We start from the raw sequence: 13,813 nt of genomic DNA, 5'->3' as shown, positions 1-13,813 counted from the left end.
GTCTTAAAAGAAACAAAGCTTTTTTTCTTACAAACATGGGTTTAATCCATTTAGCATTAAAAAGGTAAAAACCTTTCTCTATGTAATAAAGATTGGAGCACAATTCTCATCCAGAATGAGTGAGTTCTTTCTGCACCAGTGCTTGGTCTTTTGCTCCGTACGTATATGTAAGTATGGATGTGTATATAAGTGTGTAATTGTGAGAATGCATGCAAGTTGGGTTCTGAATGAAAATGAATAAATAAGCATGAATGAAACTGAATAGAATTTATGTGAGATTATGCATATTTGCTTATGTAAAAGTTTTTCCTTCTGCGAGTGTTACTCTCTTCTCCTGGTACAAGTTTATTGCTCCTAAGTCCCCCCTATCCTGCAAGAGGCTTCTGGACAATAGGGGAAAGACTCTAGCAATTAATCCTTTACCTAATTTCCTGCTGTTTTAGGATGAGGTGCTAAGTGCCAGAGATTGCAGTTTCTGGCCTCAGAGGATCACAGAAGGCAGGTTACCTACTATAGCATAGTAACTTAGACTTAGATAAGTAAACTTTTTATTATACAGCAACCTGAAATTTCTCATAAGACAAGGTCTTAGCCCAGAAACTCAGTAAGACAAAATCTTATCCTCCACCTACACTCTTCCTCCTCTGCTGCCTCAAGAACTGACAAGAACTAAGAAACACCCCACACTGGGGATTTCCCCCACCCCCAGCAGACCACACAGGGGCTCTTTCTCCTGGTTGATCGTATGTTACCAGTCTACATTCAGCTTCCCTCTACAGCATAGTCTGTGCTTCCAACCATATGTAGCTTAATCTATGCACATAAGCCACATCACAGTAAATTTGACTCATCCTTATTTTCACAGCAATCATTTAGTGAGTGGAAAATCCAAAGACCTCCAAAGAAAAGTCTGTGGAGTTTGGAGCGGTAAAAATAATGGCTTTTGACTATCTATTCAGTTGGATTTATCTAATCCCAAGAATCCTAATTTCTTTGATCATAGATTGTGACAATGCAAGGGCTGTGCCCCCAGCCACTTGAGAGACTGACCAGGAAACCAGCACATTCAAGGCCTTCCTATACAACAATCAGTCCCAGGACACCCTAGAAATTTTCAATAAGCCCTGTCTCAAAAAAGAAAAAAGAAAAACAAAAACTAAACACTGTAGAAGAAAACCTAGAGAGATTGATTGGTCAGTTGTAAACATGGCATGTTTCAGATATTGGATTGCATTCTCAGTTCTGCCTCTTAAAGGGATTTTATTGATCACATTATGAAATTTGAAACTAACTGGCCTTATAGATAAGTGTACTGATTAATATCCATCTGTTCAAAACATGGGTAATTCAGTCATATTTTCTTATATTTCATCCATTCTGTGCTATGAGGAAGAGAAGAGAATATACCAGTGGGCTAATGAGATGGTTAAAACCTTTTATCAATCCCATCACATAAGCAGAGTCGCTGAGAGATCATGGTCACTAAAAAGAATTCAGGAGCCTTGTTTCTTGTGGCAGCCCCAGATTTTGCTGAAAGGACCCAGATATAGCTGTCTCTTGTGAGACTATGCCGGGGCTTAGCAAACACAGAAGTGGATGCTCACAGTCAGCTATTGGATGNATCACAGGGCNCCCAATGGAGGAGCTAGAGAAAGTANCCAAGGAGCTAAAGNGATCTGCAACCCTNTAGGTGNAACAACATTATGAACTAACCAGTACCCCGGAGCTCTTGACTCTAGCTGCATATGTATCGAAAGATGGCCTAGTCGGCCATCACTGGAAAGAGAGGCCCATTGGACACGCAAACTTTATATGCCCCAGTACAGGGGAACGCCAGGGCCAAAAAAATGGGAATGGGTGGGTAGGGAAGTGGGGGGGAGAGTATGGGGGACTTTTGGGATAGAATTGGAAATGTAATTGAGGAAAATACGTAATAAAAAATATTTTTAAAAAAAGAATAAAAATATTTATTTAGGACTAAAAAAAAACCAAAAAACTTGCAAGCAGATGAACCAAGTTTATTACAGTTATCATTTAAACCAGTCAGAACACAGGAATTAGGGACTACACAAAGTGTTCCATCATTGTCAGCTGATATTGAATGTAAGTGGGTTTTTCCCCAATCAATCAAGTTTGTTCTTTAAATGTTGTTAGAGCCTTTATATTTTGGATAATTATTATTGCATACAGGGGTGTTGGTAACAAGTATGTTTCTGGAACTATGTTGCTTAAAAAGGGAATTGGTATGCCCCAGTACAGGGGAATGCCAGGGCCAAGAAGAGGGAGTGGGTGGGTAAGGGAGCAGGGCGGAGGGAGGGTATAGGGAACTTTTGGAATAACATTTGAAATGTATATAAAGAAAATATCTAATAAAAAAAGGGAATTGGTCAGGTTAGGTAAAATAAAGTCTAAAGTCAAAATGGCAGTATGGAAGACAAGTTCCTTTTATCTACTCCCAGCAATTTATATACTTCATTTTACATATAAAGATATTTGAAAGGATACCAAGTTGGATTCATCAATGCTTTTCTCCCAAATTCAGCGTTGGCATTTTATAGGAAGCACCTTGTTTGTTCCAATTTCCATCTTATTTATATATTGGAATTTCAAATACAATTGGGCAACATTTTCTCATATATTTATTCTCTTACCTGGTCATCTTTGTTATACATATCATAAACAATTGCAGAATCAAAAGTTTCACATGTCAGTATTCACATTAGTTGCTTGTGTTTTAATATTTCAGAATAACTTACTGGATTTCTTCAAGTCAAAGTAATATTCTGATTTTTCTATTCAGAGCACCTCTCACTTCCTTGTTCCTCAGAGTATAGATAAGTGGGTTGAGTGCAGGGGTGACCACAGTGTACATGACAGCAATGATCCTGTCCTTTTCCAGGGAGCTCCCTGAATCAGGATTGATATAAATAAAGAGAACAGGAGCATAGAAAATCATGACAACCATGAAGTGAGAGGCACAGGTGGACAGTGCTTTGTGCAGCATGCTGCAGGAACGAGTCTTCAGAAAGAGATAGGTGACAATGTAGAAATAAGAGAGAAAAGTCAGAAAGAAGAGGCCAATGGCAACTGTCCCTGTGAGAGTATTTAGCAGCCACCTGTTGAGTTCAGTGTTTCCACAGGCCAGCTCCAATAATGGTTTAACATCACAGAAGAAATGATGGATGTGGTTGGAATCACAAAAGTTCAATTGAGATGTCAATATAGAGTGAACTAAAGCATGAAGAAAAGGAATGGCCCAGATGGAGATAGCCACCTGGATGCAGACCTGACTGTTCATAATGGCAGGGTAGTGGAGTGGTCTGCAGATAGCCACAAAACGGTCAAATGCCATGACTGTCAGCAGCAGGGCTTCTGTGCTACCCAGGAAGTGGAAGAAATGAAGTTGAGTTATGCATCCCAAGAAGGAAATTGCTTTGCTTGTAGAGAAGAAGTTCTCTAACATCTTTGGCACTGTTACAGTGGAGAAGCAGATGTCTAGGCATGCTAGGTTTCCCAGGAAGAAATACATAGGCAAGTGGAGTCTTGGATCTGAAATGACGATCATCAGGATGGCTCCATTCCCAGCCACATTGACAAAGTACATGGCAAGGACCGTGACAAAGAGAATAGGGTTTAATTCTTGAATGTCTGTCACCCCCAAGAGGAGAAATTCAGTGATAAATGTGTGATTCAATAACACTTAAAAAGAAAAGATAGGACAGTTTGTGGAATACTAACACTCTTGTCCATAAGTCTTACTAGGCAATAATCTCATGCCAACTGAAACACAGTTCATGAGAGTAGTTTCTATAACCCTGTAAAGTTCTTGTGAATATCTTATATATTTGCCTATCAGACCATAAAAATATGAAGCCTAAATTTCTGTTGTGTATTCCTATTCAAACATTTCTAATTTATTATAGTTTTCATTATTAATGTCTTTTATTGGAGGTGCAGAACAGGTACCATCCTACCATTTTTTTCTAGCTATAAGTATTTACATAGTAATCCAGCTTTCTTTTCATTTCATTAATTGTCTCTAACAGTGAACAGGTTTTAAAATATCTTACTAGGCAGACAGACTCTGAAAGGTAAACATACTCTTGAAGGGTTTTAATGTGAAGACAGTAGGCAGGGACAAATTTGTTTCAATCACAGAGTTACTAGAAAGAATAGACAACTTATCATAACATAGCAACTCCACCTCAATTTAAGAAAGTATAAGGTATACAAACATCTTTGCACTGATTTGTTTTTTATTCATTCTTGACCCAGATGAGATAAGAAACATGACCATATTAATCTCAAGTGTCTAACCAGATATGTGTATAACATTTTCAGTTTCCTAGAAAATAATGGGCTTAATGTCTTTCAATAATCTGAACCATTGACCGCTTTAGAAATAGAACCCAAAGATGTTCTTTGACACTCTCAAATTGTGCCCACCATGATTCTGTCTCCTCACTCGGTTGGTTTTTTTTTTTTTTAAGATTTATTCATTTATTCATTTATTTTATGTGAGAATATTGTTGCTCTCTTCAGACACACCAGAAGGGGGCAGAAGATTTCATTGCAGATGGTTGTGAACCATAATGTGGTTGCTGGGAATTCAACTCATGACCTTGGGAAAAGCAGTCAGTGTTCTTAACTGCTAAGCTATCTCTCTAGCCCCTCCCTCAGTTTCTTGAGTGATGGGGTTATAGTTATAATACCATGCTGACCCAAGGCTCTTTTTGCATTATAATTTATACTTTATGAAATTTCTATCCTCCTGGATATTCTTAAACTAAAGAAAGCCTTTTCTAGGGCTCAGAATATATGAATAAGAATATGTGGTCTGGGTGTGCCTGACAGTCTCTTCCCTCAGTTCATCAAAAGGAACTATAAAAACCTATGGCATTAGTGTCTTTGAAATTTTGACTCTCTGTTAACTATTTAAACTCATTCTTCAAATATTGAGGAGGTTTACTTGCCTCTCCACTAGCAGCACTAATGGGACCATGGTAAATAATTCTCTTGTGTTTTAACTTCCCCAAAGTCAGGCTGCCTTACATCATCCTATTCTAAAGTTTCCAGGGTGGTTCAGCTCTCCCTATTTTAAGAGTTTCCTCTCTATGAAATTAATTCCTGACATTCCTTCCTATGAAATGAAGACTCGTTTTTCACCTAAAGAAATGAATAATTTATTTTATTTACATAAAACAAAACTGAATTGTTTTTATGAATATTAAAGCTTTTGAGGAATAGATTGGAAAAGATTTCCTATTTAATTGTAGAGTCAGAACTTATAAAAATCAAGGTAACTGTTAAAATTGCTTTTGTCCTCACAATATAGGAAAGTACCTGAATTACATTCTTGAGATACACTGGTAGGAGCAGACATAGCTATGATAAGTAGTATTTCTGATTCCTTTCATTTAAGGTGAGCTGGACTCATTCTGTGTACATAAAAGAAGAATAAGAATTAGTGTGTGGAGAGCCTGTGTTGGTGGGACAGATAGAGAGAACTCCCCAAGCTGCACTGGAGTTAGACAAAGGGAGACACCAAGGAGATTGCCTACAAAGGAGGAAATACTCAAGGTGTGAGACATTACCAGGTGAAGAAAACAATTTGTCCATCTAAAAAATGAAAAGTTAATGAACTGTAGAAAGCTTGTAAGGGTTTTGAAGAATTCTAAGCTTTATACCTGGAACACAGTCTGAGAAATGATATCATCAGAGGGTCTTTCTGTGAAGGGTTGCCTTCAAAGAACTCAGGGCATTTTGTTTAATAATCATGCACATTTTCTCTGTTTATAAACACAACAAATGTTCTTTTGAAAAGTTCAACTCCTTTGAGCCAGTTAATTTATGAATCTTTGGGCTAGAAAACAAAGTAGTTTTAAAGATATATATCATACATATCGACCAAAATGCTAAAGAAAAATAGCAATTGAAATGGTCAATACTACTGATTCTGTTCAGCACTTTCAATATTTGGGGATTTCACGTTGGCTTTACAGAATGTTTAAGTAACCATGATGATTAATTGAGGTGAGTTATGGTAACATAATACAGAAAACAAACAGTCTTCACAATACTGAAACATAATGAAGAGTCCATTTCAAGGCAGAGAACCAACTCTGGACCTGAGTATTGATGTTTAATGTTGCAAACTGACAGATCATCCCATAGAGAACAGAAAATACAGGAAATTTCCAAGTTTACACCTAATTCATTCTCTTACCTGGCTGATTGTTCACAGCACAAATGACAAAAATTCTCAGGTTTATGTACACAAATTGAGAGGTTGTAAAATATTGGAAGTGACAGCTCATGTTGTTGTTCTGGCCTACATTTCATCTCCAGAATCCTCTGTGCCACCAACAATTCCCTTGGTGTTTTAATGAGACAAATCTGGAGACATAAATCCCAAGGGGGCCCATCCCCTGGTACTGAGCAGAACAGGTATGAAAATAAACAAGTTTCTTTTCCTCACATTTGTGCTCCTCTATTTCTCACAAGCTACATGGGCACCTGCCCTATAAGATACATAAGCTAAGCCTCCAGCTTGGCTACTGCTTTGTAGACACCATCTTGAAGTTTTAGTAGTATTTTTAGCATAGGACCCTTCATGTTTATTTTCTCTTAGTCGTCGAAATGTTGTAACTTTTACATTTGTTATATGAACAATTTTACATTTGCTATGTTAAAGTCAAAGTTACTGCAAGTTATCTTTGTATTTAATGACTTAATCAACCACACTGGGATCTAATTTGTAGCTCTCTTTAACCCATACATATTTTCTTTACATTCTTTCACAATGGAATTTATTCACTGGACATGGTATTAGGCTACATAGGGACATTTATATAAGTAGGTGATAGACATTAAACTTCTTCCACCCTTTACATTCATATGTTTCTATTACTAATTCCCTGTGCCCTCATCCATTATTCTTCCTGGATCCTCTAGATTCTAGAGTCAGATAGTTTTCCTTTTATTTCTTGTCATATATACATACATGATTTCCTGTGTCATTATAAAATATAAATAATCTAGGAACCACAATTGGCACTGTCTTAATTGATTTAGTGAGTTTATTGCTAATTGCTAGGTTTCCATGACAACAACATAACTTTGTTCTTCTTATAACCAAATATATTTATGTATGTTTGTGTGTGTGTGTGTGTGTGTGTGTGTGTATGTTACATAACATTTCTTGATTCATTCTTCTATAGACAGATACCTAGGTTTTTTTTATCTACTGTGTTTACAAGAGTATACAAATATAACTTTAATATCCTTCTTTTCCTTATTTAAAGAGATTGCTCACACAACAATGGTTGTGTTTGTTTTCTATATTTTATTAAAATTATTTATTGCATGCACACACACACACATATTTACTTGGGTGTACATGAGCTACAACATGTATAGGTCAGTGGGCAAGTTTAAAGAGCTGATTCTCTTCTTCCACCATATGGGTCTAACGGATTCAACTCAGCTTGTCAGGTTTGTTTGCAACTGTCTTTGCCCACTGAGATATCTGACTAGCTCTGTTCTAGCTTTAACTGACTCTGTTGTTTTTCTGAATACATATTGATGTGGCTCCCAAAGAGGAAATAGTGGATATAAAAGAGATAAGTTTTTCTTTAAAAGACTGAAGGCCCAAATGAGAATGTGTCAGTCCCACTAAGAAGGAGGAAGAAAATAATAATGTAAGTCAGAAGGGGGGAGGGACCTGGGTGGGAGAAGGGAGGGGAAGAGGAAAGAGGAACAGGATCAGGTATGGGACAGGGACAGTAGAAAAGCCCAGATGGCCAAGAGAATGAATGGTAATAAGTAACCTTGGGGAGGGGGAGGTGGGAGGACTCTCTAGAAAGTAACAGAGACCTGGGAGGTGAGAAACACTAAGGACTCAATAAGGGTGACCTTAGCCAAAGTGACAAACATTGGGGAAAGGGAGTTCACCTCCAGTAGATAGACAGAGCCTCAAGTGAAGGGACAGGATTACTAACCAACAGGCAAAATTTCGGACCCAGAATTGTTTCTGTCTAAAATACCTGCAGGGACAAAAATGGAGAAGTGACTGAAGGAAAGGCTGCCAAGTGACTGGCCCAACTTGGGATCCATTTCAGAGGGTTGGGGAGAGGGGCAGCCTGGGGGAGGAGCAGGCACCAAGGCCTGACACTATTACTGATACTATGATGTGCTGACCAATGGGAGGCTGGCATGGCTGTCCTCTGAAAGATCCTACCAGCTGACTGAGACAGAAGCAAATACGAATACCCAATCACTTGACTGAAGTCAGAGACCCGCATGGTTGAATTAGGAGAAGGATTGAAGAACCTGAAGGGCAAAGAGACTCCATAGGAAAACCAATAGTCTCAACTAAATCAGTCCCCAGAGAGCTCTCAGAGACTGAGCCACCACTTGCTGGTCAGAGGCCCCTGGAACAAATATATTAGAGGTCTGCCTGGGGAGAAGTTTTGCTTAATCCTCAAAAGACTTGAGGCCACAGGGAACTGGGAGGTCTGGTGGCAGGGCTCACCCGCTCAAAGGCAAGGGGGAAGAGGAAAGGGATGAGAAACTGTTGGAAGGAGGACTGTGGGGGAGGGGAGGAACAACTGGAGTGTAAATATGTAAAATAATAAAATAATAATAATTAAAAAGACACCTTCTGGTCGGTGCCAGTCTATCTTGGCCACAAACTCAGCAGACAATCCCCTGGGAGACTCCACTTCCAGGCACTCTAGCACACTCAGGATCTTAGGATCTTGGGATCCCAGGATCCCAGGATCCAAAAATCCCAAGAGCATGGTCACACCAGGATCTCAGGCTCTCAGAGGTAGCTTGACTTCCAGAAACTCTGACACACCCAGAATCTCAAGATCGCAGGATCCCAGAATCACAGGATCACAGAAAAGGCTGGACTCTGAGGAGTTCTGACTCAACCGGGATTAGAGGAAGGACAGGCTCCAATCCGATATAGCGAAGGCAGGGAGCACTTGAGATAATCAGATGGCAGGAGGCAAGTGTCAGAACAGAAGAAAGAGAAACCAAGAATTGGGCATCATCAGAACCCAATTTTTCCACCATAGCAAGTTCTAAATACACCATTCAAACCAGAAAAGCAAGATATGGATCTAAAGTCACTACTCATGATGATGATGGAGGACTTTAAGAAGGACATATATAACTCCCTTAAAGAAATAGAGAAGAACACAGGTAAACAGGAAGAAATCCTCAAAAAGGAAACACAAAAATTCCTTAAATAACTGCAGGAAAACACAACCAAACAGGACAAGGTATTGACCAAAATCATCTAGGATAAAAAGTAGAAATAGAAACAATAAAGAAATCATGAAAGGAGAAAATTCTGGAGATAGAAAACCTAGGAAAGAAGTCAGGAGTAATAGATGCAAGCATCTCCAACAGAATACAAGAGATAGAAGAGAGAATGTCAGGTGCAGAAGACACCATAGAAAACCTTAGACACAATAATCAATGAAAATGCAAAATTAAAAAAGATCACAACCCAAAGCATACAGGAAACCCAGGACACAATGAGAAGACGAAACCTCAGGATAATAGGTATAGAAGAGAGTGGAGATTCCCAAATTAAAGGGCCAGTAAATATCTTCAGCAAAATTATAGAAGAAAACTTCCCTAACCTAAAGAAAGAGATACCCAGGAACATACAAGAAGCCTACAGAACTACAAATAGTTTGGACCAGAAAAGAAATTGTTCCTGTCACATAATAATCAAAACATCAAATGCACAAAATAATTAAAGAATATTAGGAGCACTAAGGGAAAAAGGTCAAGTAACATAAAGGCAGACCTATCAGAATTACACCAGACTTCTCCCCAGAAACTATGAAAGCCAGAAAATCCTGGTCAGATGTCATAAAAACCCTAAGAAAACACATATGCTAGCCCAGGATACTATACCAAACAAAATTCACAATTACCATAGATGGAGAAACCAAGGCATTCCATGACAAAACAAAATTTACACAATATCTTTCCACAAATCCAGCCATTCAAGCAATAGTAAATGGAAAACTCTAACACAAGTAGGAAAACTACACCCTAGAAAAAACAAGAAAGTAATCTTTCAACAAGCCTAAAAGAAGATAGCCACATGAACAGAATTCCAACTCTAACAACAAAAATAACANGAAACAACAGTTACTTTTCCTTAATATATCTTAATATCAATGGACTTAATTTCCCAATAAAAAGACATAAACTAACAAACTGCTTACATAAACAGGTCCAACATTTTGCTGCATACAGGAAACCCACATCAGTGACAAAGACAGACACTACCTCAGAGTAAATGCCTAGAAAAAATTTTTCCAAGCAAAGTGTTCAAAGAAAGAAGCTGGAGTAGCCATTCTAATACTGAATAAAATCGACGTTCAATCTAAAGTTATCACAAAAGATAAGGAGGGATAATTCATACTCATCAAAAGTAAAATCTACCAAGATGAATTCTCAATTCTGAACATCTATTGTCCAAATGCAAGGGCAGCCACATTCATAAAAGAAACTTTACTAAAGCTCAAAGGACAGATTGCACCACACACAATAATAGTGGGAGATTTCAACTCCACACTCTCATCAATGGACAGATCGTAGAAACAGATACTAAACAGGGACACAGTGAAACTAACAGAAGTTATAAAACAAACAGATATCTAAAGAAAATTTTGTCCTAAAACCAAAGGATATACCTTCTTCTCAGTGCCTCATGGTACCTCCTCCAAAATTGACCACATAATCGGTCACAAAACAGGATTCAACAGATACAAAAATATTGAAATAATCCCATGCATCCTATCAGATCACCACAAAGGCTGATCTTCAACAACAACATAAATAATAGAAAGCCCATTTACATATGGAAGCTGAACCACACTCTACTCAATGATACCTTGGTCAAGGAAGAAATAAAGAAATAAATTAAAGACTTTTTAGTGTTTAATGAAAATGAAGCTGCATTATACCCAAGCTTACAGGACACAATGAAAGCAGTCCTAAGAGAAAAACTCATAGCTCTCAGTGCCTCCATAAAGAAAGTAGAAAGAGCATACACTAGCAGCTTGACAGCACACTTAAAAGCTATAGAACAAAAGGGAGCAAATCCACCCAAGAGGAGTGGATGGCAGGAAATAAACTCAGGGCTGAAGACAAACAAGTAAAAACTAAAAGAACTATACAAAGAATCAACAAAACCAAGAGCTGGTTCTTTGAGAAAATCAACAAGATAGATAAACCCTTAGCCAGACTAACTAGAGGGCACAGGGACAGTATCCTAATTAACAAAATCAGAAATGAAAAGGGAGAGATAAAAACAGAAACTGAGGAAATCCAAAGCATCATCAGATCCTACAACAAAAGCCTATTCAAGACAACTGTGAAATCTGGACAAAATTGACAATTTTCTAGACAGATACCAAGTAACAATCTTGACAGTCCCATATCCCCTAAAAAAAGATAAACAGTCATTAATAGTCTCCCAACCAAAAAAATCCCAGGACCATATAGGTTTAGTCCAGAATTCTATCAGATCATCAAAGAAGACCTAATTCCAATTCTCCTTAAATTATTTCACAAAATAGAAAAAAAATGGTACTCTACCCAAATTGTTCTATGAAGCCACACTTACTCTGATACCAAAACCACATAAAGACCCAACAAAGAAAGAGAACTTCAGACCAATTTCCTTTATGAATATCCATGCAAAAGTACTCAATAAAATTCTTGCAAACCAAATCCAAGGACACATCAAAGCAATCATCCATCATGGTAAAGAAGGCTTCATCCCAAGGATGCAGAGATGGTTTAATATACAGAAATCCATCAACGTAATCCACTACATAAACAAACTCAGACAAAAACCATATGATCATCTCATTAGATGCTGAGAAAGCATTTGACAAAATCCAACACCTGTTCATGATAAAAGTCTTAGAAAAATCAGGAATTCAAGGCCCATACCTAAACATAGTAAAAGCAATATACAGCCAACCAGTAGCCAACATCAAACTAAATGGAGAGAAACTTGAAGCAATCCCACTACAATCAGGGTCTAGACAAGATTGCCCACTCTTTTCCAACCTATTCAATAGAGTACTTGATGTCCTAGCCAGAGCAATTAGACAACAAAAAGAGATCAAAGGAATACATTTGGAAAGGAAGAAATCAAATTATCACTATTTGCAGATGATATGATAGTCAACATAACTGACCCCAGAAATTTCACCAGATAACTCCTAAACCTGATAAACAACTTCAATGCAGTAGCTAGATAAAAAATTAACTCCAAGACTTGGTGTTCTTATCATACAGATNTTTNACTTCCTTAGTTAGANTCACNNCAAGGTATTTTATATTATTTGTGAATATTTTGAAGGGTGTTGTTTTCCCTAATTTCTTTCTCAGCCTGTTCATCCTTTGTTTAGAGAAAGGCAATTGACTTGTTTGAGTTAATTTTATATCCAGCTACTTCACTGAAGCTGTTTATCAGGTTTAGGAGTTCTCTGGTGGAATTTTTAGGGTCACTTATATATACTATCATATCATCTGCAAAAAGTGATATTTTGACTTCTTCCTTTCCAATTTGTATCCCCTTGATCTCCTTTAGTTGTCAAATTGCTCTGGCTAGGACTTCAAGTACTATATTGAATAGGTAGGGAGAAAGTGGTCAGCCTTGTCTAGTCCCTGATTTTAGTGGAATTGCTTCTAGCTTCTCACCATTTACTTTGATGTTGGCTACTGGTTTGCTGTAGATTGCTTTTACCATGTTTAGGTATGGGTCTTGAGTTATTGATCTTTCCAAGTCTTTTTATCATGAATGGGTGTTGGATTTTGTCAAATAATTTCTAACGAGATGATCATGTGGTTTTTGTCTTTGAATTTGTTTATATAGTGGATTACGTTGATGGGTTTCCGTATATTAAATCATCCCTGCATCCCTAGAATGAAACCTACTTGGTCAGGATTGATGATTGTTTTGATGTGTTCTTGGATTCTGTTAGAGAGAATTTTATTGAGTAATTTTGCATCGATATTCATAAGGGAAACTGGTCTGAAGTTCTCTATCTTTGTTGGGTCTTTCCTCGGTTTTGAAAACAGAGTAATTGTGGCTTCAGAGAATGAGTTGGGTTGAGTGCCTTCTACTTCTATGTTGTGGAATAGTTTGTGAAGAACTGGAATTAGATCTTCTTTGAAGGTCTGATAGAACTCTGCACTAAACCCATCTGGTCCTAGGCTTTTTTGGTTGGGAGACTATTAATGACTGCTTCTATTTCTTTAGGGGATATAGGACTGTTTAGATCATTAACCTGATCCTGATTTAACTTTGGTACTTGGTATCTGTCTAGACAATTTTCCATTTCATCCAGGTTTTCCAGTTTTGTTGAGTATAGCCTTTTGTAGAAGGATCTGATGGCTTATTGGAATTCTTTAGGCTCTGTTGTTATTTCTCCCTTTTCATTTCTGATTTTGTTAATTAGGATACTGTCCCTGTGCCCTGTAGTGAGTCTGACTAAGGGTTTATCTATCCTTTTGATTTTCTCAAAGAACCAGCTCCTCATTTGGTTGATTCTTTGAATAGTTCTCCTTGTTTCCACTTGGTTGATTTCGCCCCTGAGTTTGATTATTTCCTGCCGTCTACTCCTCTTGGGTGAATTTGCTTCCTTTTGTTCTAGAGATTTTAGGTGTGTTGTCAAGCTGCTAGTGTGTGCTCTGTCTAGTTTCTTTTTGGAGGCACTCAGAGCTGTGAGTTTTTCTCTTAGAAATGCTTTCACTGTGTCCCATA

At 37.8% G+C, this 13,813-nt stretch overlaps 1 protein-coding gene across 1 annotated transcript; it reads right to left on the bottom strand.

Annotated features, from left to right (window-relative positions):
- Positions 1-2,770: 2,770 nt before the first annotated feature.
- Positions 2,771-6,317, bottom strand: LOC110312233 (olfactory receptor 12D2-like). Its single transcript, XM_021185776.1, has 2 exons — positions 6,227-6,317; positions 2,771-3,699 (listed from the first exon to the last, which is right to left on the bottom strand). Exons 1-2 carry the CDS (start codon positions 6,315-6,317, stop codon positions 2,771-2,773), a joined length of 1,020 nt encoding a protein of 339 aa, XP_021041435.1.
- Positions 6,318-13,813: the final 7,496 nt, after the last annotated feature.

The sequence above is a fragment of the Mus caroli genome, chromosome 17, assembly GCF_900094665.2.
Source record: "Mus caroli chromosome 17, CAROLI_EIJ_v1.1, whole genome shotgun sequence".
Taxonomy (NCBI): Eukaryota; Metazoa; Chordata; class Mammalia; order Rodentia; family Muridae; genus Mus; species Mus caroli.
Note: the sequence above shows the minus strand (reverse complement) of the source record. Positions and strands in the feature narration are given on the sequence as shown.